General features: G+C 45.7%; 1 protein-coding gene across 3 annotated transcripts in view; it reads right to left on the bottom strand.

Annotated features, from left to right (window-relative positions):
- Positions 1-3463: 3463 nt before the first annotated feature.
- Positions 3464-27789, bottom strand: part of TIMELESS (timeless circadian regulator) — a 30523-nt gene continuing 6197 nt past the window's right edge. The window contains exons 1-30 of one of the 3 annotated variants that reach the window (XM_040491706.1): positions 21529-21623; positions 20333-20493; positions 20032-20185; positions 18323-18437; positions 18165-18227; positions 17518-17619; positions 16906-17061; positions 16530-16663; positions 16244-16331; positions 14954-15130; positions 14360-14577; positions 14013-14116; positions 13699-13868; positions 12476-12610; positions 12226-12377; positions 10760-10857; positions 10301-10424; positions 9991-10192; positions 9569-9714; positions 8413-8498; positions 8209-8323; positions 8030-8112; positions 7658-7800; positions 7280-7457; positions 7129-7197; positions 6888-7006; positions 4795-5020; positions 4566-4670; positions 4327-4424; positions 3464-3641 (exon numbers count right to left, since the gene is read on the bottom strand). In XM_040491706.1, the coding sequence (XP_040347640.1) occupies positions 4351-4424; positions 4566-4670; positions 4795-5020; positions 6888-7006; positions 7129-7197; positions 7280-7457; positions 7658-7800; positions 8030-8112; positions 8209-8323; positions 8413-8498; positions 9569-9714; positions 9991-10192; positions 10301-10424; positions 10760-10857; positions 12226-12377; positions 12476-12610; positions 13699-13868; positions 14013-14116; positions 14360-14577; positions 14954-15130; positions 16244-16331; positions 16530-16663; positions 16906-17061; positions 17518-17619; positions 18165-18227; positions 18323-18437; positions 20032-20185; positions 20333-20417 (3621 nt within the window). In that variant the 5' untranslated portion in view covers positions 20418-20493; positions 21529-21623 and the 3' untranslated portion in view covers positions 3464-3641; positions 4327-4350. Of the gene's footprint in view, positions 3642-4326; positions 4425-4565; positions 4671-4794; positions 5021-6887; positions 7007-7128; positions 7198-7279; positions 7458-7657; positions 7801-8029; positions 8113-8208; positions 8324-8412; positions 8499-9568; positions 9715-9990; positions 10193-10300; positions 10425-10759; positions 10858-12225; positions 12378-12475; positions 12611-13698; positions 13869-14012; positions 14117-14359; positions 14578-14953; positions 15131-16243; positions 16332-16529; positions 16664-16905; positions 17062-17517; positions 17620-18164; positions 18228-18322; positions 18438-20031; positions 20186-20332; positions 20494-21528; positions 21624-27789 lie in introns of those variants that run through there. The other 2 variants (XM_040491705.1, XM_040491707.1) reach the window with 2 other exon arrangements.

The following is a 27789-nucleotide window of genomic DNA, read 5'->3' as shown; positions in this document are numbered from 1 at the left end:
ATAAATAAATAAATAAATAAATAAATAAATAAATAAATAAATAAATAAAATCTTAAAAAAATTTAGCGGCAAGGGGCAACAGTTTAAAATATGGGCATAGTCAGACATGGTGGTGAGGATGCAGAGACTCGCTCAGATCAAGTATGCTATTCTGGGTCCAGACTCTGTCCTGAAAGAAATGGGAAACCATGAAGTGCTCTTGAGCAAAGTAAAGTCATGACGACAACCATGTTTTAAAAGGAATTCTGCAGGTAGAAAGGGAAATGAATGACAGGGAAAAGGAGACTGAGACGAGGAGCCTTAGAGGGTCAGATACTGTAGGAGTCAAGGTCAGAAATAAGGAGGGGTATACTCTGGGGGTGGAACCAATGTAGTGTATGGCTCATTCTCTTAAGTTCCTTCACCAACAGCTGCCACCCAGGTGCCTCTAAAATGTTTAAAATGATGAAGTGTTATGTGAATTTTACCTTAAAATCACATTCTTTTCTTATTTTTTTTTAAAATTTTTCAACGTTTTTTATTTATTTTTGGGACAGAGAGAGACAGAGCATGAACGGGGGAGGGGCAGAGAGAGAGGGAGACACAGAATCGGAAATAGGCTCCAGGCTCCGAGCCATCAGCCCAGAGCCTGACGCGGGGCTCGAACTCACGGACCACGAGATCGTGACCTGGCTGAAGTCGGACGCTTAACCGACTGCGCCACCCAGGCGCCCCAAAATCACATTCTTTTCAAGCACCTATAGAACACTCACCAAGATACACCACAACCAAGATATACGTAGGTGGCTCAGCTGGTTAAGTGTCTAACTCTTGGTTTCGGCTCAGGTCATGCTCTCATGGTTCAGGAGTTTGAGCCCCGCGTCGGGCTCTGCAATGACCGTGTGGAGCCTGCTTGGGATGGATTCTCTCTCTCTCTGCCCCTCCCCTGCTTGTGCGTGCTCTCTCTCTCAAAATAAATACTTAAAAAAAAAATACACACACACACACACACACACCCCACATCTGGGCCATGAAACAAAACTGTTAGACAAATTTAAATTAGCATGCTTTTTAACTACTGTATATTTCATCACTGTATATCCTATAGGTATCAGAGCTAATGTTTATTTTGGATTTTGAATGCCACACAGCTTATCAAAAAATTAGAATTCATTCCTTCTATGCCTATCTAGTTTTCTTCTAGCACAAAACTCCCAGTCCCAGGCTCTAAGTTATAGCGCTTAAACAAGACCCATCACCAGCAGAGAGCTCAACTTACTACCTCTGACACCTGCCCCTTTGAGGTCATGGTAGTTGTTTCTTCCAGGTCACTCACATCCAAGGTTCCCCTAAGCTCTGCTCCCTTGTCTCTGGAAGAGGCTGTTTCTCATAGTAACACTGGAGCTAAACCTCAGCCCTTACCACAGGCTTAAATGCAGAGCTGACCAACAACTGTATCGGTCCTAACCATCACAATTATCAGAAGGTCATAATCCAGGCCTATGGCCTCATCTCAGTCATCTATCGGCCTCTGAGCAGTTCTAAGCAGTATAGTATAAAGCTGTGCAGTTTATAGTAGGGTTCTACTCCTGTCAACGACGGGACCTCATTGTGCTCAGGCTGCTCCAGCTCCCAGTCCTCAGTGGGGCAGACACATGTGGCCTTCCCTGAGTCCAACACCTGCAGAACAGGGGCCAAGGTACCACACAATACTCTCCCCGCTGCGCTCTGCTATTCCAGAGTCCTTAGAGCTAGTGGGTGTGGGTCTATGTACTTTTACACATCCCAGACTATAGAGCTAAAGCTGTGGGTCCAGGCATCAGTTTGGTAAAGCCAGCTTGCTCCAGGGCTTCCCTGGTGCCAGGCCTATTAGATCTTGGGTAGAGAGGCCATGTGGATAAGGCCAGGCAGGAACATTAGGGGCCAAGTCTAACAGAATCAGGGGTGTGCAGAGGGTGGCTGGGATCCTGGGGATGAAGGAAAGGACATCAGGACCTTTGTCTGGGTTCCATATGAAATGGCAGCTATAGAGTGTTAACATGTAGCAATGAACGATCAAACTATTGCTGAAGTGGGAGCTAGAAAATAAAGTTTCACTTATGCATCACCTCTAGGCTGTACCTTTTAGTTAGGGTCCATGGAATGGGAAATGGAACACAATTGATCTCACTTGGCTTCTCTTATTCCTAGGTCACCAGGGACTTCTCTGTTTCATTTTCTACTTAAATGCAAGAGCCCCAAATTACCCTTTAGTGAGATGTGTGCCTTTCCAGTAGGTTGCTCCGCTCCCAGTACTGTCTTGTAGGAGGGGAACAAAGGGAATGGCTGCTTGCCTCAGTGATCAGTGGGAGACACGACTGTGCCAAGTGTTTGCACGTTTGTACTGCAACGTTCTGTTCAGAGCTCCCTTCAAAAGAACATGCAGTAAAGAGTCTATTCAGCTGACATCTTAAGTTTTGACTCCTTAGGATTTTCTGCAGTCACACCCACGTCATTCTCTCCAGGCTGCTCGGAGCCAATAACTGGTGGAGGGTGCTAGGGCTAGCCCGTGTCTGCCAGATATGGGGCTCCTCAACCAGGTAATCTTTGCTTGGGGCTCCCCGACAGTCGGACAAGATTTTCTGAGTAACACTGCGATTTTCCCCTTTCTCCTCTCACAGGCATCTGACCACCATCATGGGCTATAGGCTCTCCCAATCTACACTGCTCTATCTCCCCTTTATCCTTCAAAAACATTTCCCCAACAAATCTCTTGCATTTCTAATTCCACCTACGCCTCTTCTTCCTGGAAGATCTGAACTGCACATGTATTGACTGACTGGAGTTTGTCCGGTCTCAGACACTCCCCAGTAACCTGAAATTTCTGTTAGCAGTATCTGCCTCTCCCTCCCACATTCCCACTCTAGTTCAACACAGAGATCCAGGGAGATCTAGAGTGAGAATCAGATGGCCATGACTCAAATATGTAAAAGTAGCTTTTTATTCCTCTTTTCATTTAAAAATTTCAAAACTACAGGGTAAATAAATGGAAAAGGATAGCAACACTTTTGTGCCCAATCACAGCAAATGGTCTATACTTGTTTCAAAGAAGCCTGGCAGGTCAGAGCCCCTTTGGGGGCATTTCTTGGAAAGACAGCCAATGTGGACAGCAAGACACAACAAGGGAGCCGGAACGGCCCTGCTGAAGTGCTCAGGTTGGGAAGTAGGGAAAGGCTTGGGATAAAGATACACCAAGACCAGACCAAGCTAGGAAATGTCTTAGCCCTTGGAAACTTCAATTACCCAGAGGTAGCTTCACTCCTATCTTTAGAGGCTGTGGGAGGAAAAAAACCAAGTCAGAAGAACAAGACAATCCAAATGCATCCTTTACCTAGGGCTATCCCTGATCTCAATAGCTATTTTTGGAATGTCTCTTTCATCCCACATTAGCTAGAAACATGGGGAGCCAGAAAGCTGATGGTTTCCAAGAACAGGAAAAGACACAGCATTTGCAGTATTTATTCATCTCTTTCTTGCCCAGACTTTATCCTCCACTCTGCTCCATGCTGGAAAACTGGCTCTTGCACCCTTTGTGGCTCCTGCTTCTTCCTGCTGTATACACTTGTCATCCTGAAGATTTATCCTAGACAAAGGATCTTGAGGTGAGAATGTTTTCATGTCTTCTGTAGGGAAAGCAGGAGAAAAGGGAAGGGTGATGGCCTCTTTTAACCCTAAAAGTTAAAGGCTCTTCTTCCAAGAACATAGCAGGTGGAAGGCTGGGAGACTTAGACAGATTGGCACATCACATCAACATTGGCAACTTTTAACTTTACACATTGAATGTAATACCAAACACAAACCAAACACGTTCATCATCTCAAGAGTACTGCATCCCAACCCTACCTAAACCACAGGAATTGGGTTCGATCTGGTGCCTGGGAGTGATCACAGGAAAGAAAATGAGGATGGGAGCATCTGGTGCTTTTTTAAAATGGTGCAACACCCCCACCCATCATGTCACAAAGCTCCCCATCTGGTGCTGTGACCCACCTCTGGCAGAAAGCCAAACAGGGTCCCAGGTGCCTTCTATATCTCACTCACTCCTCCGATTTTCTAAGGGGTGCTACTAACCCAAAGAAACAGATCCTAGAAAAAGAGAGGTAAGTCTCTGGAGAGCTACTGAGGCATACTGCTAAAACTGGGAGACGCAAGAAGTGATTGCAGAGTTGTCCCAACACTGTTGCCGGAAATTCCTGGACCCCAAATCCCTGGGGAAGCCCAGGACTCTACTGCTTCTGTCTACTAAGAGCAGTTTCTGGGTCCTGTTTCTGAAGTCTGACTGAAATTCGCCACCTAAAAATGATCTACCTCTACCCCAAAGCTTCTGGCCCTTCAGTCATTCTCATCTTCATCCTCAATTTGAAACCGTTTCTTCTTTTGGATTCCTGGAGCTCTGGATTCTAGTGCTATGGGAATGAAAGGGGTGAGAAGAGAGAGAGAATCTAAATATGTTATGGGGAAAGAAGGACAGTAGCACTGATCTTCGGGATTGAAGGGAAGAGTGCTAGAGGTCAGAAGAAAAAGCAGGTCCCTGTCAGACTCCCTACCTTTGTTCTTGCCCTCATCCTCCTCCTGTTCTTCATCGCTGTCCAGCAGTTGTCGCTTCCTGGGTACCATTTGCAGCTGTTCTTTCTCACCAGTGGTCCCTTCCCCTGAGATGACCATGAGAGGCATGGAATTAGAGAACTGGGCCCTCATCTTCTCAAAATACCCTATCAGCCCTCTAGATCAACATGGCTAGCCCATAGTTAGTACCCAACAGGTAAGTGGTCTTACCGCTGGGGGACACCGGGCCAGCTTTCTTTTTCCGGGCCAATTGGAGGGCCCTCAGGGCTTGTGCTCGCTGTTCCCTTTGGTGCTCCTCCTCAGGGTTTTGCTCTCCAGGGACTTTCGGTTCTAGTCCTAGCCGAAGTTTTTGCTCCTCCTCTGGCTGACTCAAAGAAGCTGCTATCCTCCGGAGCTGGGAAGGACTCAGCTTGGCTGGAATCCTCCAGAAGGTTTCCTACAGGTGCAAACAAGTTGAAAATGAAAGCAGTAGGAAAGGAGCAGACTCTACTTCACCCGATCTTGATAATATTCATTGAAAAATATGATTCATTGAATAAACTCTACTTATTGCTTATTTATCCAGTATATGCACAATGTCTAGTACAGTGCCTCATACAGCACAAAGCTCCCAGTAAATTCAGTTGTTAATTAAATAAATGAATGAATGGGGGTGTCTGGGTGGCCCAGTTGGTTGAGCATCAGACTTCAGCTCAGGTCATGATCTCACAGTTCATGGGTTCAAGCCCTGAGTCAGGCTCTGTGCTAAGACCTCAGAACATGGAGCCTGCTTCAGATTCTGTCTCCTTCTCTCTCTGCCCCACCCCTGCTCTGTCTCTCTCTCTCAAAAATAAACATTAAAAAAATTTTTTTAAATAACAAAATAGGGGCGCCTGGGTGGCGCAGTCGGTTAAGCGTCCGACTTCAGCCAGGTCATGATCTCGCGGTCCGTGAGTTCTAGCCCCGCGTCAGGCTCTGGGCTGATGGCTCGGAGCCTGGAGCCTGTTTCCGATTCTGTGTCTCCCTCTCTCTCTGCCCCTCCCCCATTCATGCTCTGTCTCTCTCTGTCCCCAAAATAAATAAAAAACGTTGAAAAAAAATTAAAAAAAACAAAAACAAAAACAAAAACAAAATAAATGAATGAATGGGTATTGGGGATGCAAAGATAAATCAGATATGATCCCTGCTTTCAAGGAACCCACAATCTAATGGGAGAAAGAACCAACATACTGTAATCTCACAGGATGGGGGCTACATGAAGGGAATGAATAAATCCCAGCTACCAAAGTTATTACTTTCACTTTAGAGGTTGAAGGAGTGGTAGGGACTGCTTCTCTGAGGAGGTAAGAACTGAATAGACTCTTGAAGGTCGAGCGGAGGGTCGTCAGGAAGATGGGTGATGTGTGTGTCACCTTGTATGCGTGGCTGGAGCCGTCCAATGGAGGGACTGGCACGATCAACTGTGTGGATATATGAGAAGCCTACTGTTTGGAGAATAGAAAGTAGTCCAGGAGGAGGATGGGGAAACACAGGTGTGTGGGTGGCGTGGCCATGAGGCTGCAAAGGCTGGTCAAGGCCAAGCATGCCACTCAGAGGTCAAGGACTCTGTCCTGCCAACAGTGCAGAAAGAACCATCCAGTTGGTTGGTTCAGGAGAGTAATATAATCTCTTCTGGAGAGAAAGGGAAGTAATGGACAGGGGAGTAATACAATCAAAATTCCACTTTAGAAAGGTAACTTGTGGGGTGCCTAGGTGGCTCAGGTGGTTAGGTCTTGATCTCAGGGTTGCGAGTTTGAGCCCCACACTGGGCTCTACACTGGGCATGGAGCCTACTTAATAAGGGAAAAATAGGGGTGCCTGGGTGGCGCAGTCGGTTAAGCGTCCGACTTCAGCCAGGTCACGATCTCGCGGTCCGTGAGTTCGAGCCCCGCATCAGGCTCTGGGCTGATGGCTCAGAGCCTGGAGCCTGTTTCCGATTCTGTGTCTCCCTCTCTCTCTGCCCCTCGCCCGTTCATGCTCTGTCTCTCTCTGTCCCAAAAATAAATAAACGTTGAAAAAAAAAAATAAGGGAAAAATAAAAAGAAAATAAAAAGGGAAGGAAGGAAGGAAGGGAGGAAGGGATGAGGGAAACTCAGGACAACATGGAAGATGGACTAGGGGAAGGCGAGATTAGAGAAGATGAACAGGATGGCTGCTGCAGGAGTCTCGGTCAAAGTTGATAGGAAATGAGGTCAGAGATGGCAACTGCAACGAGGAGAAAGAGATGTACGTATTTTAAAATAGCAGTAATATGCCATAGCTGATACCGTAACTGGCATACTTACCTGCCCAGAGGAAGGAGGCCGAACTCCTAGCTTGCGCAACAGCTGTTGAAACTGTTCATTTTCCATTGCTTCCTCATTTTCTTCTGTCAACGGCACCAAAGGCACTGCCTGCGAGCAGCCTAGAATAGGGCCAGTAGTCATGTGGTGAAGTTTTGAAGAAAGAACTGGTCATCCATCCCACGGCCAGCTCTCCAGCAGCCTCCAGTACCCCAGCCCCGAAAACCATCATTTATCCACTCACCATCCTCTTCTCGATCATCCGCTACTCGAATCAGGCAGTTCTGGAGCCACAGAAGGGGAGCAGAAAAGCCTAAGGGAAGGAGGGAAACTTAGAATTGGCCCATACTACCAACCCCTCCACCTGAGACATCTCTCGTAGGCCAAGTCCTCACCTTCCTGATACAGGCTTTGCCCAAGGTTTTCAGTTGAAAGCACTGAGCTACCCTGGGCTTGCTCTGCTTCTGAGTCCTCCTCTTTCTCTTCATCTTCTTCACTCTCTTCCTCTGGCAGGATTTCCTCTTCTTCCAGATCTTCCTGGCAAAAATCTTTCAGGGACTCCTCTCCATTAGGCTAAAAAGGAAACAAGATGAAGAACTGAGTGGAGTCCGTTGGTTCTTGACCACTCCTGGAAACTGGTGGGGTGTGTGTGTGTGTGGAGGGGAAGACACCTAGCCAGAGAGCTTAAGGCAGGAAGAATCTGGGTGAGCTACCTCTGAGGGGCACTTCAGGGGGAGTGGGCCCAGCCTGCAGAGCCAGGGAAAGACTGTTACCGAGCTCAAGGGTGCCAGCTTCTTCCGGCGTTTCTTATATAGCTCCCGCCGCTCAGCCACCAGCCCCAGAGCCAGCAGCTTATCCACTATTCGGGCCCGTGAGCGTTTGGCTGTGATATTCTTCATGATATGACCTAGCACATCTACAAAGAGAGAAAGTGTAAGTTCCCCAAAGCAACAGGGGAAACGGAGGAGTGAAAGACAGCAGAGGTCTTTGGAAAGAGGCTAATTCAATTCACTCACAAATGACACCACAGGTATGGTAAGTGGAAAGAAGGAATGAGATAAGCCGTCTCTTGGGAACAGGAGGCAGGGGGAAGCAATGGCCAGCTCGGCTCTCTCATCTCCAAGGTTCCCTGAGTTTCCACTCACCATCTGAGTCCTGGAACTCCTCAAAAAGCCGCTGCAGCTCCAGCTCCTGATCTTCTGTCCACAGTACAATATGGGTTCCTTTCCTGCTTAAGGAGACGTCAGTGGAAGAGGGGGCCCAGGGAGCAAACTGAGGACCGAGGACTCCCAATTTCAATGCCCTCCAGAACATGTGCCTCTACCTTTGGAAGCCCTTGACACTGTCAGCCAGTCCCAGCCGTACCAGATGGTGGATAACTTGCTTGCGTGTCCGAGGGGTTTTCAGGTGCACCAAGATGGTGTCTACCACATCCTGACCTAACGTGGAGGGGGAGTGAGGCAGTAAAGAGGGGTCCTGGAGCTCAGGCTGCCTGCTTCAAAAATCTTCAGATCTCAAGGACTCATACCTTCCACATCCTTATGGGCGAGGTACAGTTCCTGAAGCTGGGCCTCCTCCTCTGGGCTCCACACCGGGGGTCTGCGACTGGAAGATCTAAATGGGGAAAGGAGGGGTGCCTGGGTGGCTCAATTAGTTAAGCATCACACACTTTGATTTCGGCTCAGATCGTGATCTCATGGGTTTTCAAGTTTGAGCCCCGCATCAGGCTGCTTGCACTGACAGTGCAGAGCCTGCTTAGAAGTCTCTCTCTCCCTCTCTCTCTGCTCCTCCTATGCACAAACTCTCTCTCAAAATAAATAAATAAACTTAAATAAAATAAAATAAAAATAGGGGTGCTTGGGTGGCTCAGTCAGTTAAGCATCTGACTTTGGCTCAGGTCACGATCTCATGGTCTGTGAGTTACAGCCTCGTGTCAGGCTCTGTGCTGACAGCTTAGAGCCTGAAACCTGCTTCGGATTCTGTGCCCCTCTCTCTCTCCGCCCCTCCCCTGCTCATGCTCTCTGTCTCAAAAATAAATAAATGTTAAAAAAATAAATGAATAAAAATAAAAATAAATTGACAAATGGGGAAAGGAGAAAGGGAACATGTAGGATGTTGGCCCCAAAGAGGAGACCAAAGGCCCTCTTTGGTCAGCTCCAAAAGGAACAAGAAGGACAACGCAGGTGACTGAAAGGAGCCACTAGCAGTGGCCTAAGGTGTGCTTCCTTTCCTTCATTCTCCTTCCACTTATGAACCCAAAGGCCAAATGAAGAGATTTTCTGGGTTGGGCCTACGGAAGCGGACACTGCAGGGGCTGAGCAGATTATGGGGAAAGGAGAGGAGCTGAGCTACAGGGAAAGAGGCAAACATTTCCATGAATCTTTATGGTTTCCCAGCACATTTTGGGACAGGGCACCTTTGGGACAAGGGCCACCTCACTGCCAACTGACCATCCCCACGAAGGCTGGTGAAGGAAGGAAACTAGAGCAGACAGGAGATAGGCTCCAGACCCACTTCCTCTCTTGGGTGATCTCAGGGAAAGCAATTCACCTTGGGAGCTTATTTTTTCACCTATTAAAGAGGAAGAAAGTCAGACTATCTGATCTGCAAGCTCTTCCAGCTTTGACAGTCTGTGACTGTGTCACCCACCATTACTGCCCATCCTTTCCCATCCTGAAGCTCACCCGCCATCCAGAGAGCCATAGCCCTCGGCCATCTCTCGAACCACAGCTGTGTTCTTCCAGAACAGCAGCTCCACAAAGGCTTTTTGGTTGACTGCAGCCAACGCAAAGAACTTGCCCAGGATGTACTTGGCAAAAGTCACTAGCTCCTGTGGGATGAGGAAGCTGCTGTGAAACCTCTGGCCTAAATGGACATATAAACCAGGCCCTCCAGCCATTTTCTACCTATTCCCAGCTGCCTCTCCTCACTCAGACTCCCCTACCCTGCCCCTCCAGCTCCGTCCACCTGCCTGCCTACTTCCTCACCGATCTCTCCTCTCTTAGCCCTTGACATCACTCAGCACCCTTTATCTCTTGCAGACTACCCTTCATTACCCCCGGACCCCCCTATGCCTCTCCATCCCTGTTCCTTGGTATGCCCTCACTTTATAGGCCCCAGCAGCTGGGTCACTAAGCAGACGGTTGAAGAGGCAGAAGAGGGAGAGCTGGAAAAGGAGGGCTTCCATTTTGAGGTCATGGGCCAGCCGGTGCAGCATCTTGACAATGCAGTGGTTAGTGTGGGCACTGTTCTGTCGGTAGCTCCGCAGCAGCAGCACGTAGGCTCGCACAACAGTTGAGCTTGCAAAACTGCACCAAGACACAGAGAAAGAGGCTGTCAGCACGAGAAAGACAGTGATGGCCCTCCCAGCTCTGTAGTCGCCAACCTGGGACCAACTCAGTCTGCTCAGCCCGCACCGTTTCAGGTAGTCCAGAAAATTAAATTCTTTTTCTGACACCTGGACCGCTTGCAACTCTTCCTCCTCCTCCTCCTCCTCCTCTTCCTCTTCCTCTGCCCCTTGTTCCTCTGACCCCTGTTGCCCTATAGGAAGAGTGAGAATTAGGGGCGCCTGGGTGGCTCAGTCGGTTAAGTACTTGACTCTTGGTTTTGGCTGAAGTCATGATCTCCTGTTTCATGGGTTCGAGCCCCACATCGGGCTCTGCGCTGACAGTGCAGAGACTGCTTGGGATGCTTTCTCTCCCTCTTACTCTGCCCCTCCCCCGCTTGCTCTCTGTCTCTCTCAAAATGAATACATAAACTTTAAAAAAAAAACCAACAGAAAACAAAAAAGAAAGACCGAGGATTATTGGATCTCTGTGATGCTGGTTCTAGAAAAGAACTGGAAGGACAGAGATGTGAAGGAAATGGAGACTCACGGGGAAGCGGGGCACAGAGAATCTGTTTCAGCAATTGGATCTCTTCCTCTGCAGAAATGTCTTGAGAGCCAAACACATCTCCCTCTGGCCACACCTCCCTGAAGCCCAGAGAAAAAAAAGACCTTAACCAGGGAGAATATGAGTTATAATTTGAAGTGAGAAGTGAGAGAAGGAATTTCATTTGCAGCCAGAAAGAGAATGCAAACTGTCACTCAAAGATAAAACAAAGACTCTGGGGAAATTTTCCCTCATAAGCCACATTGCAACGAGGGGCACCTGGGTGGCTCAGTTGGTTAAGCATCTGACTTCGGCTCAGGTCATGATCTTAACGGTTCGTGGGTTTGAGCCCCGCGTCGGGCTCTGTGCCGACAGCTTGGAGCCTGGAGCCAGCTTTAGATTCTGTGTCTCCCTCTCTCTCTCTCCCCCTCCCCCACTTATGCTCTCTCTCTCTCTCTCTCTCTCAAAAATAAAGAAACATTAAAAAAAATTTTAGGGGGCCTGGGTGGCTCAGTCGGTTAAGTGTCCAACTTCAGCTGAGATCATGATCTTGCGGTTTGTGAGTTTGGGCCCTGCATGGGGCTCTGTGCTGACAGTTCAGAGCCTGGAGCCTGCTTTGGATTCTGTGTCTCCTCCTCTCTGCCCCTTCTATGCTCATGCTCTATCTCTCTCTGTCTCTCAATAATAATAAATAAATATTAAGAAAAAAATTTTTAATAAAAATAAGCCACATTGCAATGAATATCACCATGCAAACAATCTAAATGTCTGACATTTGGTTGAACAAATGTACATTTCATGATGCCATTAACAATTATGGCAATATATCTCGTATCTCTTAAGAAATCCTCACAATATATTAAGAAGTAAAAAAATACTATAAAACAGCATATACAATGTTTCATTTTTGTAAAAGAAGCTGTATAGATCTATATACAACACAGAAGATTAAAAAGCCTGGAAGATTACTCATCAAAATGTTAATGATGATTATCTTCAGCCAATAGAATTATCTATATTTTCCCCCCAATTAATTGTGCTTTCTGATATTTCTCAAAAATAAAATAAAAACAAACAGCAGGGGGGCGTGGGTGGCTCACTCAGTTAAGTGTCGGACTCTTGATTGCGGCTCAAGTCATAATCTCACAGTTTGTGGGTTTGAGCTTCATGTCAGGCTCTGAGCTGACAGAGTGGAGCCTGCTTGGGTTTCTCTGTCTCCCTCTCTCTGCCCCTCCCCTGTTCACACACTCTCTCCAAAAATAAATAAATAAACATTTAAAAACAAACAACAAAAACCCCACAAAGCCAATCCAAGCTCCCCAGGACTCAGTGCTCAGTACAGAGCCCCCATGCTTCTGATGGGACTTCTCTCAATTGAAGGCAAAGAACCTTGTACCACAGTGAATGCCTCCCCCTACCCCCGAAATCCAGGAGCTGAATCCAGGAGAAGGGATGAGCAGGGTTCTTACCGGGCAGACCTAAGGAGGGTTAGGGCCTGTGGGGCCTGGCCAGTCAGGAGACAGTCTTGGATCCGCACCATGGCTTCTGCCCGCTGCTCTTCCACTGGCACCTCTGAGGCCGCATCAAAGGGAACCATGGAGTCCAAACTGAGCTCAGGATCCTAGAGAGGGATTAAGGCTATGGGAACAGAGGAGGGAAACCGAGACAGCCTATCGGTGCACTACCCTTGAGAAAGATAGACTTTCTGCAACTACCTACCTGGGCATAGCACTGTAGCTGCTCGGCCAGGGATGGCCACATAGCTTCTAGTTCCCCTGTGCTATAGGAGACATTACCAGAAGCAACAGGCTGATCTTGGACCTTCTTTTTCTTCTTTCTTTTCTTTCGTTTGTTCTATGGAGAAAGAACCATTGTTAGGATGACAGAAAAGCTAAGAAGACTTTTTCCCATCAATGTCTTCTCTATTAATTCATTCACCAGAGGTCTGAATTAATTAATAATCAATAGTCACGGAATGACAACTGTGTGCTATTCATAAGCAATAGGGATGCAACAGTGAACAGTGTATTTCCTTGCCCTTGAGGAGCATACAATCTAGTGGAATCTTGAGACAGGTGGGTAGATAGGTAAATTATAGTACAGTATGGGTAAGACCTAGAATATGGCTGAGCATAAAATGCCATGGCAAAACTTAAGAGTAGTATTTAACTTATTTCTTGGGATCAGAGATTTCCCAAAAGCAGTTCTAGCTTAACCAAGCCTGTAAAATGAACAGATTTACAATGAGGATAAGAAATTCTACCCAAAAAAGGGGCACCTGGGTGGCTAACTTGGTTTAAGCATCCAACTCTTGATTTTGGCTCAGGTCATGATCTCACCTTTCATGAGTTCAAGCCCTGAGCCAGGCTCTATGCTGATAGAGAGCCTGCTTGGGACTCTCTTTCTCTCCTCCTCTCTCTGTCCCTCCCCAATGTGGTCTTGCACGTCTTTAATCTTTTATTTCATTTCAAGCTCATATTACAATCCCACGTTTAGGGATCTGGGGACCCATATGAGCAGGTTGAGTTATTCTAACGGTAACTAATATAGGATGAGATCCCAGACCTTCTGGCTTTTAATTTAGGGTTCTTTCCATCTTACTACAATGCTTCTGAAGTATAACCAAGAAGGATCACAGCATAATTACTAAACTCTAAAACTGTGAATCCCCATAGTTTATGTGCTTAGCACACAGTAGGTATTTAATAAATGCTTCCTAAATGAATTAAAATATTTATGTTACACTGGAAATAAATCTAAATGAAAAAAGGAAACTATAGTAGACTCACATCAGCAACACCAACAAACCCTTTGCCCTCCTTAGTTCAGAGTAGTTCTAACAGGTGAGCTTAAGCTGCAGAAATATGAGGAGAGTTCCCTGTTCTCTGACCCTTCCCTCATGGCTCTTTCCAAACTGTCCACATGCCGGGGCTGCCCAGTACCTGCACCACCAGGTTCCCACGGCTCCGACAGAACCGCTCCAACATCTTGAGGAAGAGGTGAGTGGTTTCTACCAGGTCACGAAGGAAAGAGCGTGGCTGACATCTCTCATCAAACTTTCGAAAGAGTGCCAGGAACAGCTCTCGGTACTCCATCACATAGAAAATGTTGTCTAGGAATGGAGAAGAGAAAGGAATGGATGGATTGGTCTGGAAACTTTGGTAAAGGGAGAGATGGATGAAGTTGGGACTGCAAAGAGTGAGATTGTGGTCAAGAGATAGGAAAGGCCAGGGTCAGAGACAGGCCAGGGTCTCACTCTTGATGATGCGGCTGCTCTCCCTCACAGCCTCATCTGGGGACATGTCCATCTCATTCACTGTGGCCAGCAGCTCCTGATAGGCCTTCAGGGCCAGGTGCATCCTGTGAGATGAGGAAAAGAGGAGAAATGGAGGACAACTTAGGAAATTGGCTCATGGAAAACGTACCACTTCTAAACCTTCCCTAAAAAAGGTGCCATCAAAAAGAATGACCCAGCCAGTCCCTGCTCCCCATCCTTACCACCTTAATCCTGAAACAGGAAGAAAGTACCACCTGGAATTCAGGAACTCAGATTCCCAACCTAGCTGAGATGCCCACTCTGACCCCAGTTCTCATCCCACTCACCGACGTGCCCAGGAGGCAGCTTCCTTGCGGTCCGTCAGCATCATTTCATAGTAGTTGGTGAGGTTCTGCTCAATGAAGTGGAAGGTACGGACACTGAGGGTCTCAGAAACCAGGCCTGGCCGGAAGGAGGCAGCTCGGTTGAAGGCCATGAAGAAAGCCAAGGCCCACATGTAGTAGGTCTCATCATGCTGCTGAGCCTTCTCTCGCAGCAGGTGATCCTAATGTCGAGGAGAAAAAGACCACCCTGTGACCCCAGGGCTTCCAACTTTCTCCTTGTCCTATGACGATGGGATAAACCCTAGACACCGTTATAACCACATTCTAGGACCAGAATTTCCACCCTCTCTTGTTCTCCCCAGGTCTCTCCACATTCCTTTCCCCTTCCTCTGGGGCAATTTCTCTAAGCTTTTTTAAAACTGTCCCAATTGTCCCACTCCTTCCTAACATCCTCACCATCTCTCAAGGGTGCCCTATACCTTGCCCAACTTCTAGTCCACACTCTGGGGTCAGCCTCCTTCAGGCTCCTCCCCAGCTGCCCTTCTTACCCACCACTGGTCCCATCACCTCCCTATCCCATCCTCCCTAGGTTCTCACCTTCACTGAGCCCATGAGCCGGTTATAACAGTTCTCCAGGAACTCAGAGCAGAAGTCTCTGAGGAAGAGTCTCACATTGAGGGCGGAGCGGCGCTGAACGGACAGCTCCTGGGCAGCCTGCCGACGTTTAGGCACCCTTCGGGGCTGCTTTCCCAAATCTGAACTGTAGTTTTGGAGCTGGGGGTGTACGTTGGGGGATCAGAATTACTCCTCATTACCACCCTCCCCTTGCAGCTCTTTCCACATCCCTAGTGCAACCATTTTCTCAGAAGAAACTCTTAGAAGGTTCTCTCCCTCTGGTACTAAATGAAGATACAGGTAAAGACAATAATGCCAGAGGCTCTATTTCTCCTACAGTCTCCAACTTTCTTTCTTTCTTTTTTTTTTTTTTCAACGTTTATTTATTTTTGGGACAGAGAGAGACAGAGCATGAACAGGGGAGGGGTAGAGAGAGAGGGAGACACAGAATCGGAAACAGGCTCCAGGCTCTGAGCCATCAGCCCAGAGCCCAACACGGGGCTCGAACTCACGGACCGCGAGATCGTGACCTGGCTGAAGTCGGACGCTTAACCAACTGCGCCACCCAGGCGCCCCTCTTTCTTTCTTTTTTAAAGAGTATTCTTTTGGGCCTCCTGGGTGGCTCAGTTGGTTAAGCGTCTGACTTCGGCTCAGGTCATGATCTCACAGTTGGTGGGTATGAGCCCCACTCAGGCTCTGTGCTGACAGCCCGGAGCCTGCTTCAGATTGTGTCTCCCTCTCTCTCTTCCCCTCCCTTGCTCACACTCTCTCAAAAATAAACATTAAAAAAAAAAACAAATGAGTATTCTTTTCTTTTAAGTTTATTTATTTATTTTTGAGGAAGAGAGAGAGAGCACGAGAAGGGAAGGGGTGGAGAGAGAGGGAGAGGATCCCAAGCTGGCTTGGCACTGTGAGCACTGAGCCTCACATAGGTCTCAAACCAACGAACCATGAGATCACGACCTGAGCCAAAATCAAGAGGTGGACGCTCAACTCACTGAGCCACCCAGGGGCCCCTCCTACGGTCTCCAACTTTCTAAGCCCAGGAACAGAGATGCTTTACTTCCAGAGAGGCTTATTTACCTTTCTCTCTTTTTTTTCACTTTTATGATTTTAAGTAATCCCTACACCCAACATGGGGCTTGAACTCACAACCCTGAGATAAAGAGTCACATGCTCCACTGACTGAGCCAGCCAGCTGCCCCACTTGCTTACGTTTCTTAGGTACCTTTAACTCCACAGTGTTCTCACCCAAGATGGGAGCATACTCACATTGTGGAGACCTTTATGAAAGATGAGGTCCCTCTCCCCAATGGATTTCAACCCCTGGACAATGTAGGAGCCCCCAAATCGAGAATGTCTGCAGTAAAAAAAAAAAAAAAAAGTCCAGGGTGATTCCTCAAATTCTCTGGAAGCTTTATCCCCATTCTCTTTCATCAGCACATCAGAGCCTGCTGTAATTGCAAAGTGTTATCTGATCACCACTATCTTAGCCTTTGGCCTTAGCATTCCATACTGATGGGATGGAACATGGGTAGGGCAGATCCCTGCCACTCACCTGTTGCTTCGCTGAAGGGCTCGAGTCTTCTTTTCTGCCATTTCCCTCTGGCGCAACACCTCCAGTTCTGCCACATCTGTGCTCCGCTCCTTAGCTAAGCGCCCCTGTCCTACTCCCGCCAGCTGTTCAGGGTTCTAGATTTGGAATAAGGAGGAAAGAGTCAGAAGGACTGTCATTCCTTATTGTAGGTTCAATCCTAGTGAGGACAGAAAAGGTGAATTAAATAGGACTGTTGAATGTACTCCATATTCAAGAGGTAGCTACTCTGTTCCCCATCTGCCACCAGATAATTCGGCCATTATTACAAGAGTAATTCTGGGTATATAGCAGAAAAGTACATGGATGAAGGGACTGGGGAAATAGGCCAGGTACTCACCTGGTCACGAAACATAAGGGATACAATCTCTAGCACATGCAGGCTCCACTGTTGCTCAGCAGGTGAGCTGGCCAGAAAGAGAAGCAGGTCATCCAGGCCACTGAGGTGAATTGCCCAGAGAAGCTGGTCATGGACACTGGCGTCATCATCGATCCTCTGAGCAGTGAGTGTGATAAGGGGAGGAAGAGTGGTCATTCAGTTTCACTGCCCTGCCTTGAAGTTCTCCAACTCATCTCTTTTTTTTTAATTTTTATTTATTTATTTTTTTTATTTTTTTAATTAAAAAAAAAAAATTTTTTTTTTAACGTTTATTTATTTTTGAGACAGAGAGAGACAGAGCATGAATGGGGGAGGGTCAGAGAGAGGGAGACACAGAATTTGAAACAGGCTCCATGCTCTGAGCTGTCAGCACAGAGCCCGACGCGGGGCTTGAACTCACGGACCGTGAGATCATGACCTGAGCTGAAGTCGGCCGCTCAACCGACTGAGCCACCCAGGCGCCCCTCTCCAACTCATCTCTTGAGCAAGGTTCCCCCTGACCTGTCAGAGGGCAGAAAAGCAAAAACGGGCACCTCATCCTAACCAAGCATAAGAAAGCAGACAACCTCTCACCTTTTCTTGATCAAGGTCGGCTGGAACATGGAGAATATTTCTGACCAGCAGCAGGATCCGTTCAATCAGCAAGTTGTCTTCCTCTTGTCGTTCCTCCCAGCCCTAGTCAGAAGGACAGTCAGAGGAAGACACTCCCTGTGGAAGGCAGGCAGCATCTACCCAGGCTGGGGGACGTAGGCTGAGAAGAGAACCAGGATTAAGAAGGAAGAAAAGAGGGGCGCCTGGGTGGCTCAGGGTTAAGTGTCTGACTTTGGCTCAATTCATGATCTTGCGGTTCATGACCTCGAGCCCAGCATGGGGTTCTGTGCTGACAGCTCAGAGCCTGGAGCCTGCTTCAGATTCTATGTGTCCCTCTCTTTCTGCCCCTCCCCTGGTCGCACTCTGTCTCTCTCTCTCTCTCTCTCTCTCTCTCTCTCTCTCTCTCAAAAATAAACATTTTAAAAAAAGAAAAAAAAAAAAGAAGGAAGGAAAGAGTTCAAGCACTCTGGAGGCAGCCAGAGACAATGGATGGGACTATACATCTGCAAGGACTGGGGCCATATCTCCAAACTGTGCTGTCCTGACAATGCCCAGCCTGGCGCCCTGCCCAGAGGAGGAGCAAGACACTGATGGCCCCCTGGGATCCTGGAATGTGGAGACCCACTCACCAGCTGTAGCAGCTCATACAAAGTTTCACTGAGGACTCCAAAAGCCTTCTCACTGGCAAAGGCCTGTAAGATAGGGGAATGGACCTTAAGTGGCACCCACCTTCTCCTTCCCTACTGCCCCCAACCTCTGCCCCAGGGACTCTGAAGGAAAACCTCACCTCTTTGTAGGCCTGCAAGTAGGCTAGCACCTGCAGAAAATGGTGACGAAAGCTTGGTTCTTTGGGCACACTGCCAAAACAGAGCAAAGCTGGTTGTGTCAAGTTCACCATCAGCCTGGAGAAACAATGAAAGAGGGAGATGTTCTTACATTTCCCCACCAGAGTCAAACACCAAAATCTACCAGTTCATGGAGTGCCTGGGTGGCTCAGTCAGTTAAACGTCCAACTTGGGCTCAGGTCATGATCTTGTGATTTGTGAGTTTGAACCCCGCATTGGGTTGTCTGCTGTCAGCACAGAGCCCACTTCAGATCCTCTGTTCCCCTCTCTCTGCCCCTCCACTGCTCACATGCTCTCTCCTTCTCTTTTGAAAACAAATAAACATAAAAATATATATATTAAAAAAATTAAAAAACAAAAGCAAAGATATTTGCAAACGACATATCAGATAAAGGGTTAGTATCCAAAATCTATAAACAACTTATCAAACTCAACACCCAAAAACAAATAATCCAGTGAAGAAATGGGCAAAAGACATGAATAGACACTTCTCCAAAGAAGACATCCAGATGGCCAACTGACACATGAAAAAATGCTCAACATCACTCATCATCAGGGAAATACAAATCAAAACCACAATGAGATACCACCTTACACCTGTCAGAATGGCTAACATTAACAACTCAGGCAACAACAGATGTTGGCGAGGATGCGGAGAAAGAGGATCTCTTTTGCATTGTTGGTGTGAATGCAAGCTGGTGTAGCCACTCTGGAAAACAGTATGGAGGTTCCTCAAAAAACTAAAAATAGAACTACCCTATGACCCAGCAATTGCACTATTAGGTATTTATCCAAGGGATACAGGTGTGCAGTTTCGAAGGGACACATGCACCCCCATGTTTATAGCAGCACTATCAACAATAGCCAAAGTACGGAAAGAGGCCAAATGTCCATCGATGGATGAATATTTAAAGAAGATGGAGTATTATATATATATATATATATATATACACATATACATTTATGTATATATACATATATATATTTATGTATATATACATATATATATATATACACATACATATATACATATATGTATACAATGGAGTATTACTACAATGGAGTGTATATATATATATATATATACTCCATATATATGTATATATACACATATATATACATATACGTATATCTACACACAATGGCGTATTACTTAGCAATCAAGAAGAATGAAATCTTGCCATTTGCAACTACGTGGATGGAACTGGAGGATATTATGCTAAGTGAAATTAGTCAGTCAGAGAAAGACAAATATCATATGACTGAGGTCATATGAGGACTTTAAGAGACAAAACAGATGAACGTAAGGGAAGGGAAACAAAAATAATATAAAAACAGGGAGGGGGACACAACATAAGAGACTCATAAATATGGAGAACAAACTGAGGGTTACTGGAGGGGTTGTGGGAGGGGGGATGGGCTAAATGGGTAAGGGGCACTAAGGAATCTACTCCTGAAATCATTGTCGCACTATATGCTAACTAATTTGGATGTAAATTTAAAAAAAAATTAAAATTAAAGGGAAAAAAACCAAAAAACTTACTAGAAAAAAAAAAAAGCAAAAACAAAACAAAACAAACCCCACCAAAACCTATCAGCTCAAACACCAAGGGCTGGTGCATGGTAAAAGTTAAAACGCTGGGGAACCAACCTGATAACAGCATCGAAGAGAGGCTTGTCCTGGCCGTGTTGGGTAAGGATGGGTAGAAGGTCACTCTGCAGGATCTGGGCTGCCCCCAACTGTTGCCGCACATCGCGAGTGTCATCCTCATGCCTCAAGTAGCGGATCAAATCCTTTACACTCTCTTTAGGGACAGAATAAACACTTACAAGAAACCCTGGAAGAAGCTCCCCCTTGGCCCATGTGCTATTCATACCCAGGACTTGAGAAATTCTACAGATCTCCTCGATTCAAGCAAGTTTTGTACCTGTTTTCTCCAAAAGGTACTCACCTAAGCAATCTGGTTCTTTGTGGTAAGTGTCTCCCTCTAAGTACCCAAGGGCACTACATGTGGCTAGAAGTTCACAATTCATCATGTACAAGTCCACACACCAGTGGTCCGACCACGAGAGATATAAGATATGTAGAAGCAGGACACAGAAATGATGAGGCCTGTAGAGACAGGGAAAGAAAACAAATGTAGGGTTCTCTCCATGAAAGGGAGAGGGGAACAGAACAGGACCCTAATGCTCTGAGTATTCTGAACAAGGTCCTCAAATGCTTCGCTTTTTTCAGAACCAAAAGTGCTAATCCTAGTTCCCGAAAAGCTTAAATTAAGGCTTCTACCTAACCAAAACCAAGGAGGTGGAGCACCTGGGGGGCTTAGTCAGTTAAGTTCTGACTTCAGCTCAGGTCATGATCTCCAGTTCCTGAGTTTGAGGCCCAATATCAAGCTCTCTGCTATTAGCGCAGAGACCCCTTCAGAAACCCCCTCTTTCTGTCCCTTCTCCCACTCATGCATGTTCTCTCTCAAAAATATATAAACATTGAAAAAACAAAAAGAAAACAAAAAACAAGGAGGCTCCAAGCCTAAGAATTAAGTACCTGCCCCATACTCTAATAACTTAGAACTGAAACTATGAAAACAGTCTGTTTCAGAGTCAAGATAATGCATAGAAAGGTTGGTTAGAGAAAGGCATCAATTCTGAAACTTTCACCCTCAGAGAGCTCTGTAGCCTTTTAGAGGAGGGGGGGAATGAGCTTCCCTCTCCTTTACAGCTCCCTCCACCTCCCATAGCCCTTCCACACACCCTGTTACAGCTCTATGTACAAGGGCTCAAAAACCCAACTTTGACCATACAGTGATGCTACGTAGGCTCTAACACTTCTAGGAGCCCTGAGGCATCTGAGGCACTGGAGATGCATGGAGAAAGTTCCTTCACTCTCCTCCCCAATGTTACTCTTAAATTTTGGGAATCTTAGTAGAAGCTAGTGTCTAACAGAATGGGTGAGGAAAAGAATTAAACTGATTAAACTCCCCATCTTTCTCTAGAGAAGAATCATCTTCCTTTTCTAAAGCACGTCTCTTTTGATTAAAATCCTTACACCCTCATCGGATAATCAAGTAGGCAGAGATTCAGAATCTTGGATGTTTCAGAACCTGACATTGATAACACAGACACACAGAAACACATTGCATTTACTAACCCGTTCCTGTGGAAAATCGGGAATATCTGTCAATCCTGTCCCCTCAGCACATTCAGCTACACTGCTCTCAGCCCTTGGTAGCTTCCTCTAAAAAGACCTTTCCCTGTTCCATACCTACCTCCAGCCTGACTCCACCCCTGTTCCCCCAGAGGAAATGGATAGTATCCAAGACACTGAGGTTTAATGCTTGATGTTATCTCCTTGCATTTATGTAACTGGTCTACTTCTCCAGGTTACCTGCTATCCTCTACCCCCTCCTAGTGCTAATCTACTTTCTGAACGCTTAGCCCAGCAAGAGTGAGCCTGTAAAACATTCACTGAATGACCAACTATAAAGTCTGAAGGGAGACTTCTCTTCAATGCCCTTTCTCATAGGACCTGTAGACCCTGAGACCTGGGGTTCAGTGTGGTAGGTATAGTGTGTGAGATCTCTGATTATCTCCTTAGCTACATCCAGCTTTTTCTTTTTCTTTTTTTTTTAAGTAGGCTCCACAGTGTGGAGCCCAGTGTGGGGCTTTAACTCGCAACTCTTAGATCAAGACCTGAGCTGAAATCAAGAGTCGGATGCTTAACTGACTGAGCCACCCAGGCGCCCCTTCCAGCTTTTCCAGACAGATCACTGGTGTGCTTACCTATGTGCACACACGCACACACACCCAGACTGAAGGGGTTCCCTGTCTGCTCTCTCCAAGTGGCAGCCTAGGAAGCTGACAACAGAACGGTCCATAAAGATGCTGAACTAGCACATCCTCCTCAAAATAAGACACAGCATCCCACTCTGGCACTACAAGGTGTGAAATGATAAAGTCTTCTAACAAGAGAGACAAAGCCATGTCTGCGAGGCTCTAATAAGAAAGATAACCTCATACAGTCCCATCTCTCCTTCCCCTATATCTTGCCTCCTCCACTGTAGATCAATTCTATATAAAGATTCAGTATATGTAAAATTGGCCCAGCAGAGTACTCAAACATCTGCTTTCAACACATCACCACTTTACCTGAAAGGCAAAATTAACAGAGGTAGTAAGAGCTACCTGTTACCTGACTACCTATTACCTGGCAACCAAACTAAGATAGGGGAGGGGAAAGGAGATAGCAAAGGAGCAGCCCTTGCAGACATGAGAAGGGAAGATGTTATGTAAGAGACACAGGACCTCAGGTTCTAATCCCCTGCAGTTTTGACAAAACCAGAAAGACACAGGCAAAGCAGAAGAAGAAACGGGTCAGAAGACCTATTATAAAGCTTTCAGGTTATGAAGCAAGCTGGCAATCTTGGGCCTATTCATTAGAACTGGAATAACAGGGGCGCCTAGGTGGCTCAGTCGGTTGAGCGTCCCACTTCGGCTCAGGTCATGATCTCTCGGTCTGTGGGTTTGAGCCCCGCACCGGGCTCTGTGCTGACAGCTCAGAGCCTGGAACCTGCTTCAGATTCTGTCTCCCTCTCTCTCTGCCCCTCCCCCACTCATGCTCTGTCTCTCTGTCAAAAATAAATAAACATTAAAAAAAAAAGAACTGGGGGCGCCTGGGTGGCGCAGTCGGTTAAGCGTCCGACTTCAGCCAGGTCACGATCTCGCGGTCCGTGAGTTCGAGCCCCGCGTCGGGCTCTGGGCTGATGACTCAGAGCCTGGAGCCTGTTTCCGATTCTGTGTCTCCCTCTCTCTCTGCCCCTCCCCCGTTCATGCTGTCTCTCTCTGTCCCAAAAATAAAAATAAAAACGTTGAAAAAAAAAAGAACTGGAATAACAGAGCTCTCACAGGTGTTTCAGCTGTGGAACACACTATTAAAAAAATCAGCCAGGGACAGAAAACTTACAGTTCACTCTTTTCATTCATTTAACTAGAAGCTACTCAGTCTGGTCTCATCTTCCTCTCCCAGACCACTTACAATCTGATTGTCTTATTCTCCTCTACTAAATGTTGTCCTATGCATTTCTGAATGCACTCAATTCTTTCATAGGAGAATCATTCAGTAGAAACAAACACAAAGAACAGTACAATGGTCAGAGGTGGGATCAGAGTCCTAGCTTCACTGCCTCCTTCCTATTCTTCACCAAGTCAGTCAGTCACAGAAAAGATGCTGTGGCAGCCACAGAGGTGTCCGTTCAGAGATTTTTCTTCAAGAAAGAGCTTATGGGGGCGCCTGGGTGGCTCAGTTGGTTAAGCGTCCAGCTCTTGATTTTGGCTCAGGCCATGATTTCACACTCATGACATCAAACCCTGCATCAGGCTCTTTGGGGCTCCATGAAGCCTGCTTAAGATTCTCCCTCTCGAAAGAAAGAAAAGAAAAGAAAAGAAAAGAAAAGAAAAGAAAAGAAAAGAAAAGAAAAGAAAAGAAAAGAAAAAAGAAAAGAAAAGAACTTGTCATTCAGCTGCAAAGAATGCAGCTAGCTGACAGCTCCTCCAGGATCCACCTCAGTCCCATCCTTCCTGGGCAGTCCCCCAGCTAATGATAAGCATAGGGGTACTGGGGCCTAGCCATTTCTGTCCAACAAGGATTCCTCTATTAGGCAATCTTTGCTTCTGAGTTTCTCACTGGCTCAGCTGAGACTCTCACCGCCCCCAACTTTGCTAGCCCCTTGATCTATCACAGGCATTCCTAACTCTATCTCAGTGTCTGCTCCCCAGAGGTCCTCAACTGATAGATCCCTACCCCACTTCCATTATACGGTTATTGTATTATGAAAATCCAGTTAAGTTACATCACAACACATTGCAAACTCAGATGGATAATATAAAGTTAAAATGAAAATCAGTGGTTTTCATGCTTTATGATTTCATGTACCATTATATATCCCCCAAGCTGGAGAAGCGATCTTGACTGGTAAGGATATTAAAAATAGGAACATTAAAAATAAACTTTTTAAAAACCCCATGAACATCTATTAACACCAATGTTTCATAAAAGGAAAAGCTTAACACACATATACAAAAAGTAGCTATTATATAATCTCAGCTATGTCCTTTCCCTTAAGGTTCATAAACAAGTCTTTATCAAGAGTCACATGCTCTACTGACTGAGCCATCCAGGTGCCTCTGAAAGAATTAATTTTGAATTAATGGATTATCTTGGGTTACAACCTTTGAACCAATGAGCTCATTTTGGAGATTACAACCCAACAAAACAATTCAAAAAAGAGAAGTAATCACTGATACAAAACCAAAAACAATACCTCTTCCTAATACATTCTAGTTTATAAAATGTTTTCATAGCTTTAACTTCACTTTGAACCTCACAACAGACCTAAGTGATAAATACAATCATTTCCATTTCACAGGTAAAGAAACAGTCTCAGAGTCTCAGAGAGAATAGAGAATATACACTTCAGTAAGATGTTTATAGATGAGTTATCTTTAATGGCAAAGCATTGGAAACAAGTCAGATATCCCAAGTCTGGGAACAGTCAGGAAAACTCTGGAATGTTAATAAACAATATATCATATAAAAACTAACTGCAAGGCGCATGGGTGCCTCAGTTGGTTGAATATCCGGCTCTTGGTTTTGGCTCAAGTCATGGTCTTGGGTTTGGGCCCTGCTTGGGATTCTTTCTCTCTCTTCCTCTCTCTGCCCCTCCCCTGCTCTCTCTCTCTTAAAATGGATAAATATCAAAAGCAAAAACAAAAAACAAAAAAACACTGCACACTAAAATTCAAAAGCTTAGGGGCACCTGGATGGCTCAGTAATTTAAGCTTCTGACTTCAGCTCAGGTCATGATCTCTTTTATTTAAAAAAAAATTTTTTTTAATGTTTATTTACTTTTGAGGGAGAGAGAGACAGAGTGAAAGCAGGAAAGGGGCAGAGAGAGATGGAGACACAGAATCTGAAGCAGACTCCAGGCTCTGAGCTGTCAGCATAGAGCCTGATGCGGGCTCGAACCCATGAACTGTGAGATCATGATGTGAGCCGAAGTCAGACATTCAACTGACTGAGCCATACACGTGTCCCAGGTCATGATCTCTTGGTTTGTGAATTAGAGCCCTGCATCTGGCTCTCTGCTGTCAACCCAAAGCTTGCTTCAGATCCTCTGGCCACCCCCCTCTGCCCTTCCCCTGTTCAGGCACGTGCATGCATGCACATGCTCTCTCACTCTCAAAAATGAATAAACATTTAAAAAAAGGATTAAAAAATGAACAAACATTTTAAAAACAGGCGTTTAAAATAAATAAAAATTCAAAGGCTTACATTTTTAAAAAGGCACATAAAGTAGAATGTTCACAATAACAACCACATAAAAATGTGAATGCTCCGGAGGTATCTGGGTGGCTCAGTCAATTAAGCATCTGGCTTCAGCTCAGGCCATGATCTCACATTTCGTGGGCTCGAGCCCCACATCGGGCTCTATGCTGACAGCCTGCCCTGCGTCAGGGTTCTGTGCTGACAGCTTGGAGCCTGGAGCCTGCTTCAGATTCTGTGTCTCCCTCTCTCTCTGCCCCTCCCCTACTTGCACTTTGTCTCTCTCAAAAATAAGTAAACGTTAAAAAAGTAAATAAATAAAATAAAGATATTCAGGGCACCTGGGTGGCTCAGTCGGGTTAAGGGTTGAACTTTTGATTTTGACTGAGGTCGTGATCTTGAGGTTCATGAGATTGAGCCCTGCACCAAGCTCTGTGTGGACAGTGCAGAGCCTGCTTGGGATTCTCTCTCTCCTCTCTCTCTTCCCCTCCCCCACTGGCTCATGCACTCTCTCTCAATCAAAGAAACTTAAAAATAAATAAATAAAGGTATCCTGGGGTGACTGGGTGGCTCAGTCGGTTAAGCGGCCGACTTTGGCTCAGGTCATGATCTCACAGTTTGTCAGTATGAGCCCCACATCAGGCTCTGCTGTCAGCACAGAGCCTGCTTCAGATTCTTTGTACCCCTCTCTCTCTCTGCCCTTACCCCACTCATGTTCTTGCTCTCTCTCTCTCAAAATTAAACATTAAAATTTTTTAATATAAATAAATAAATAAAGGTATTCACTGTTTTCAATTCTTGTAGCAAAATGGTACTTTTCAATAAAAACAGCAAAGGTAGCCATTGCTGTGCTCACAGGTTTTCCCTCCCATTCCCACTCTCCTAGCCCAAAGGTCTCCTTCTAACAGTTCTTCAGAAGGAATGGGGGCAGCTGGGCTGGCTGACTGAGAGTTATTGTCCATTCACTGTTTCCACCCACAGGGATGCAGGAACCTCGTGTCTTCTCCCAAAGTCTCCTCTGGTCTCTTTCAGCAGCCCTCCCTCTTTGCGTTTTATTTTATTATTATTATTATTATTATTTTTAAACAGTAAATGAGTTTTGAAGCAGCCCAAACTCTTGTGTTGCTGTGAACATGAAAGGTTAATCCTGACGCACAGACAAGAGAGTGGGGTTTCACAATAGTTAGCTCCACTAAATCCTTTCCTCCTGCAAAGAGGGAAAAGGAGAAGCCGTACACACTATTTCCAGTCATGGGACAAACAGATAAACACAAGTCTGTAATTTCTCTGTTCTAATCAGAGCACTTTGTTACACTTCTTGAATTTTCTGTTTTGGAAACAACTTCGTCCATGCTGCCTCTTTCACTCATAACAGAGGCAAAACAGAAAAACCAGCACCATCCTGGCTTGCCAAAGAATCAATGGAAAAGACGGAAATTCTCTTTTTTTTTCAATAATAAACTCCTGGATAGATTTTTTGGATTTTTTGGTTTGCTTTGTGAAAGCAATGGCCTCCAAAGTTCTGGATTTCATAGATAGATCTTTAATTTTTTATTTTTTTAATTTAGGGAGACTAACATAAGGTTGCCAACTTTAAATTTTGTAACTTAAGGATACTTAGGAACACACACACCCCTCATATACTGCTGTTTATAAATATTTCAGCTGCTGTGGAAAATAGGCAATTCTTCAAAATGTTGAACACAGAGTTATCATAAGACCCAGCAATTCCACTCTTAGATATTTATCTGAGAGAAATAAAAAGTATGTGCTCACAAAAACTTCTACACGAATGTTCATAGCATTATTTATAATAGTCACAATGTGGAAAAAACCCCAAATGTCCATCAACCGATGAACAGACATAAACAAAAATGGAATGGAATAAAAAAACAATGGAATATTTAACAATAAAAAGAATGAAGTACTGATACATGCTCCAATATGGATGAAACTTGAAAACGTTATTTTCAGTGAAAGAAGCCAAACACAAAAGGTTGCATACTGTTTGCTTCCATTTATATGAAATGTCCACAGAATAGGCAAATCCATACAGACACAAAGTAGATTAGCAGTTGCCAGAATGGGGGG

Source organism: Herpailurus yagouaroundi, unplaced genomic scaffold (assembly GCF_014898765.1).
Source record: "Herpailurus yagouaroundi ecotype Mexico unplaced genomic scaffold, PumYag 182, whole genome shotgun sequence".
Lineage (NCBI taxonomy): Eukaryota > Metazoa > Chordata > Mammalia > Carnivora > Felidae > Herpailurus > Herpailurus yagouaroundi.
Note: the sequence above shows the minus strand (reverse complement) of the source record. Positions and strands in the feature narration are given on the sequence as shown.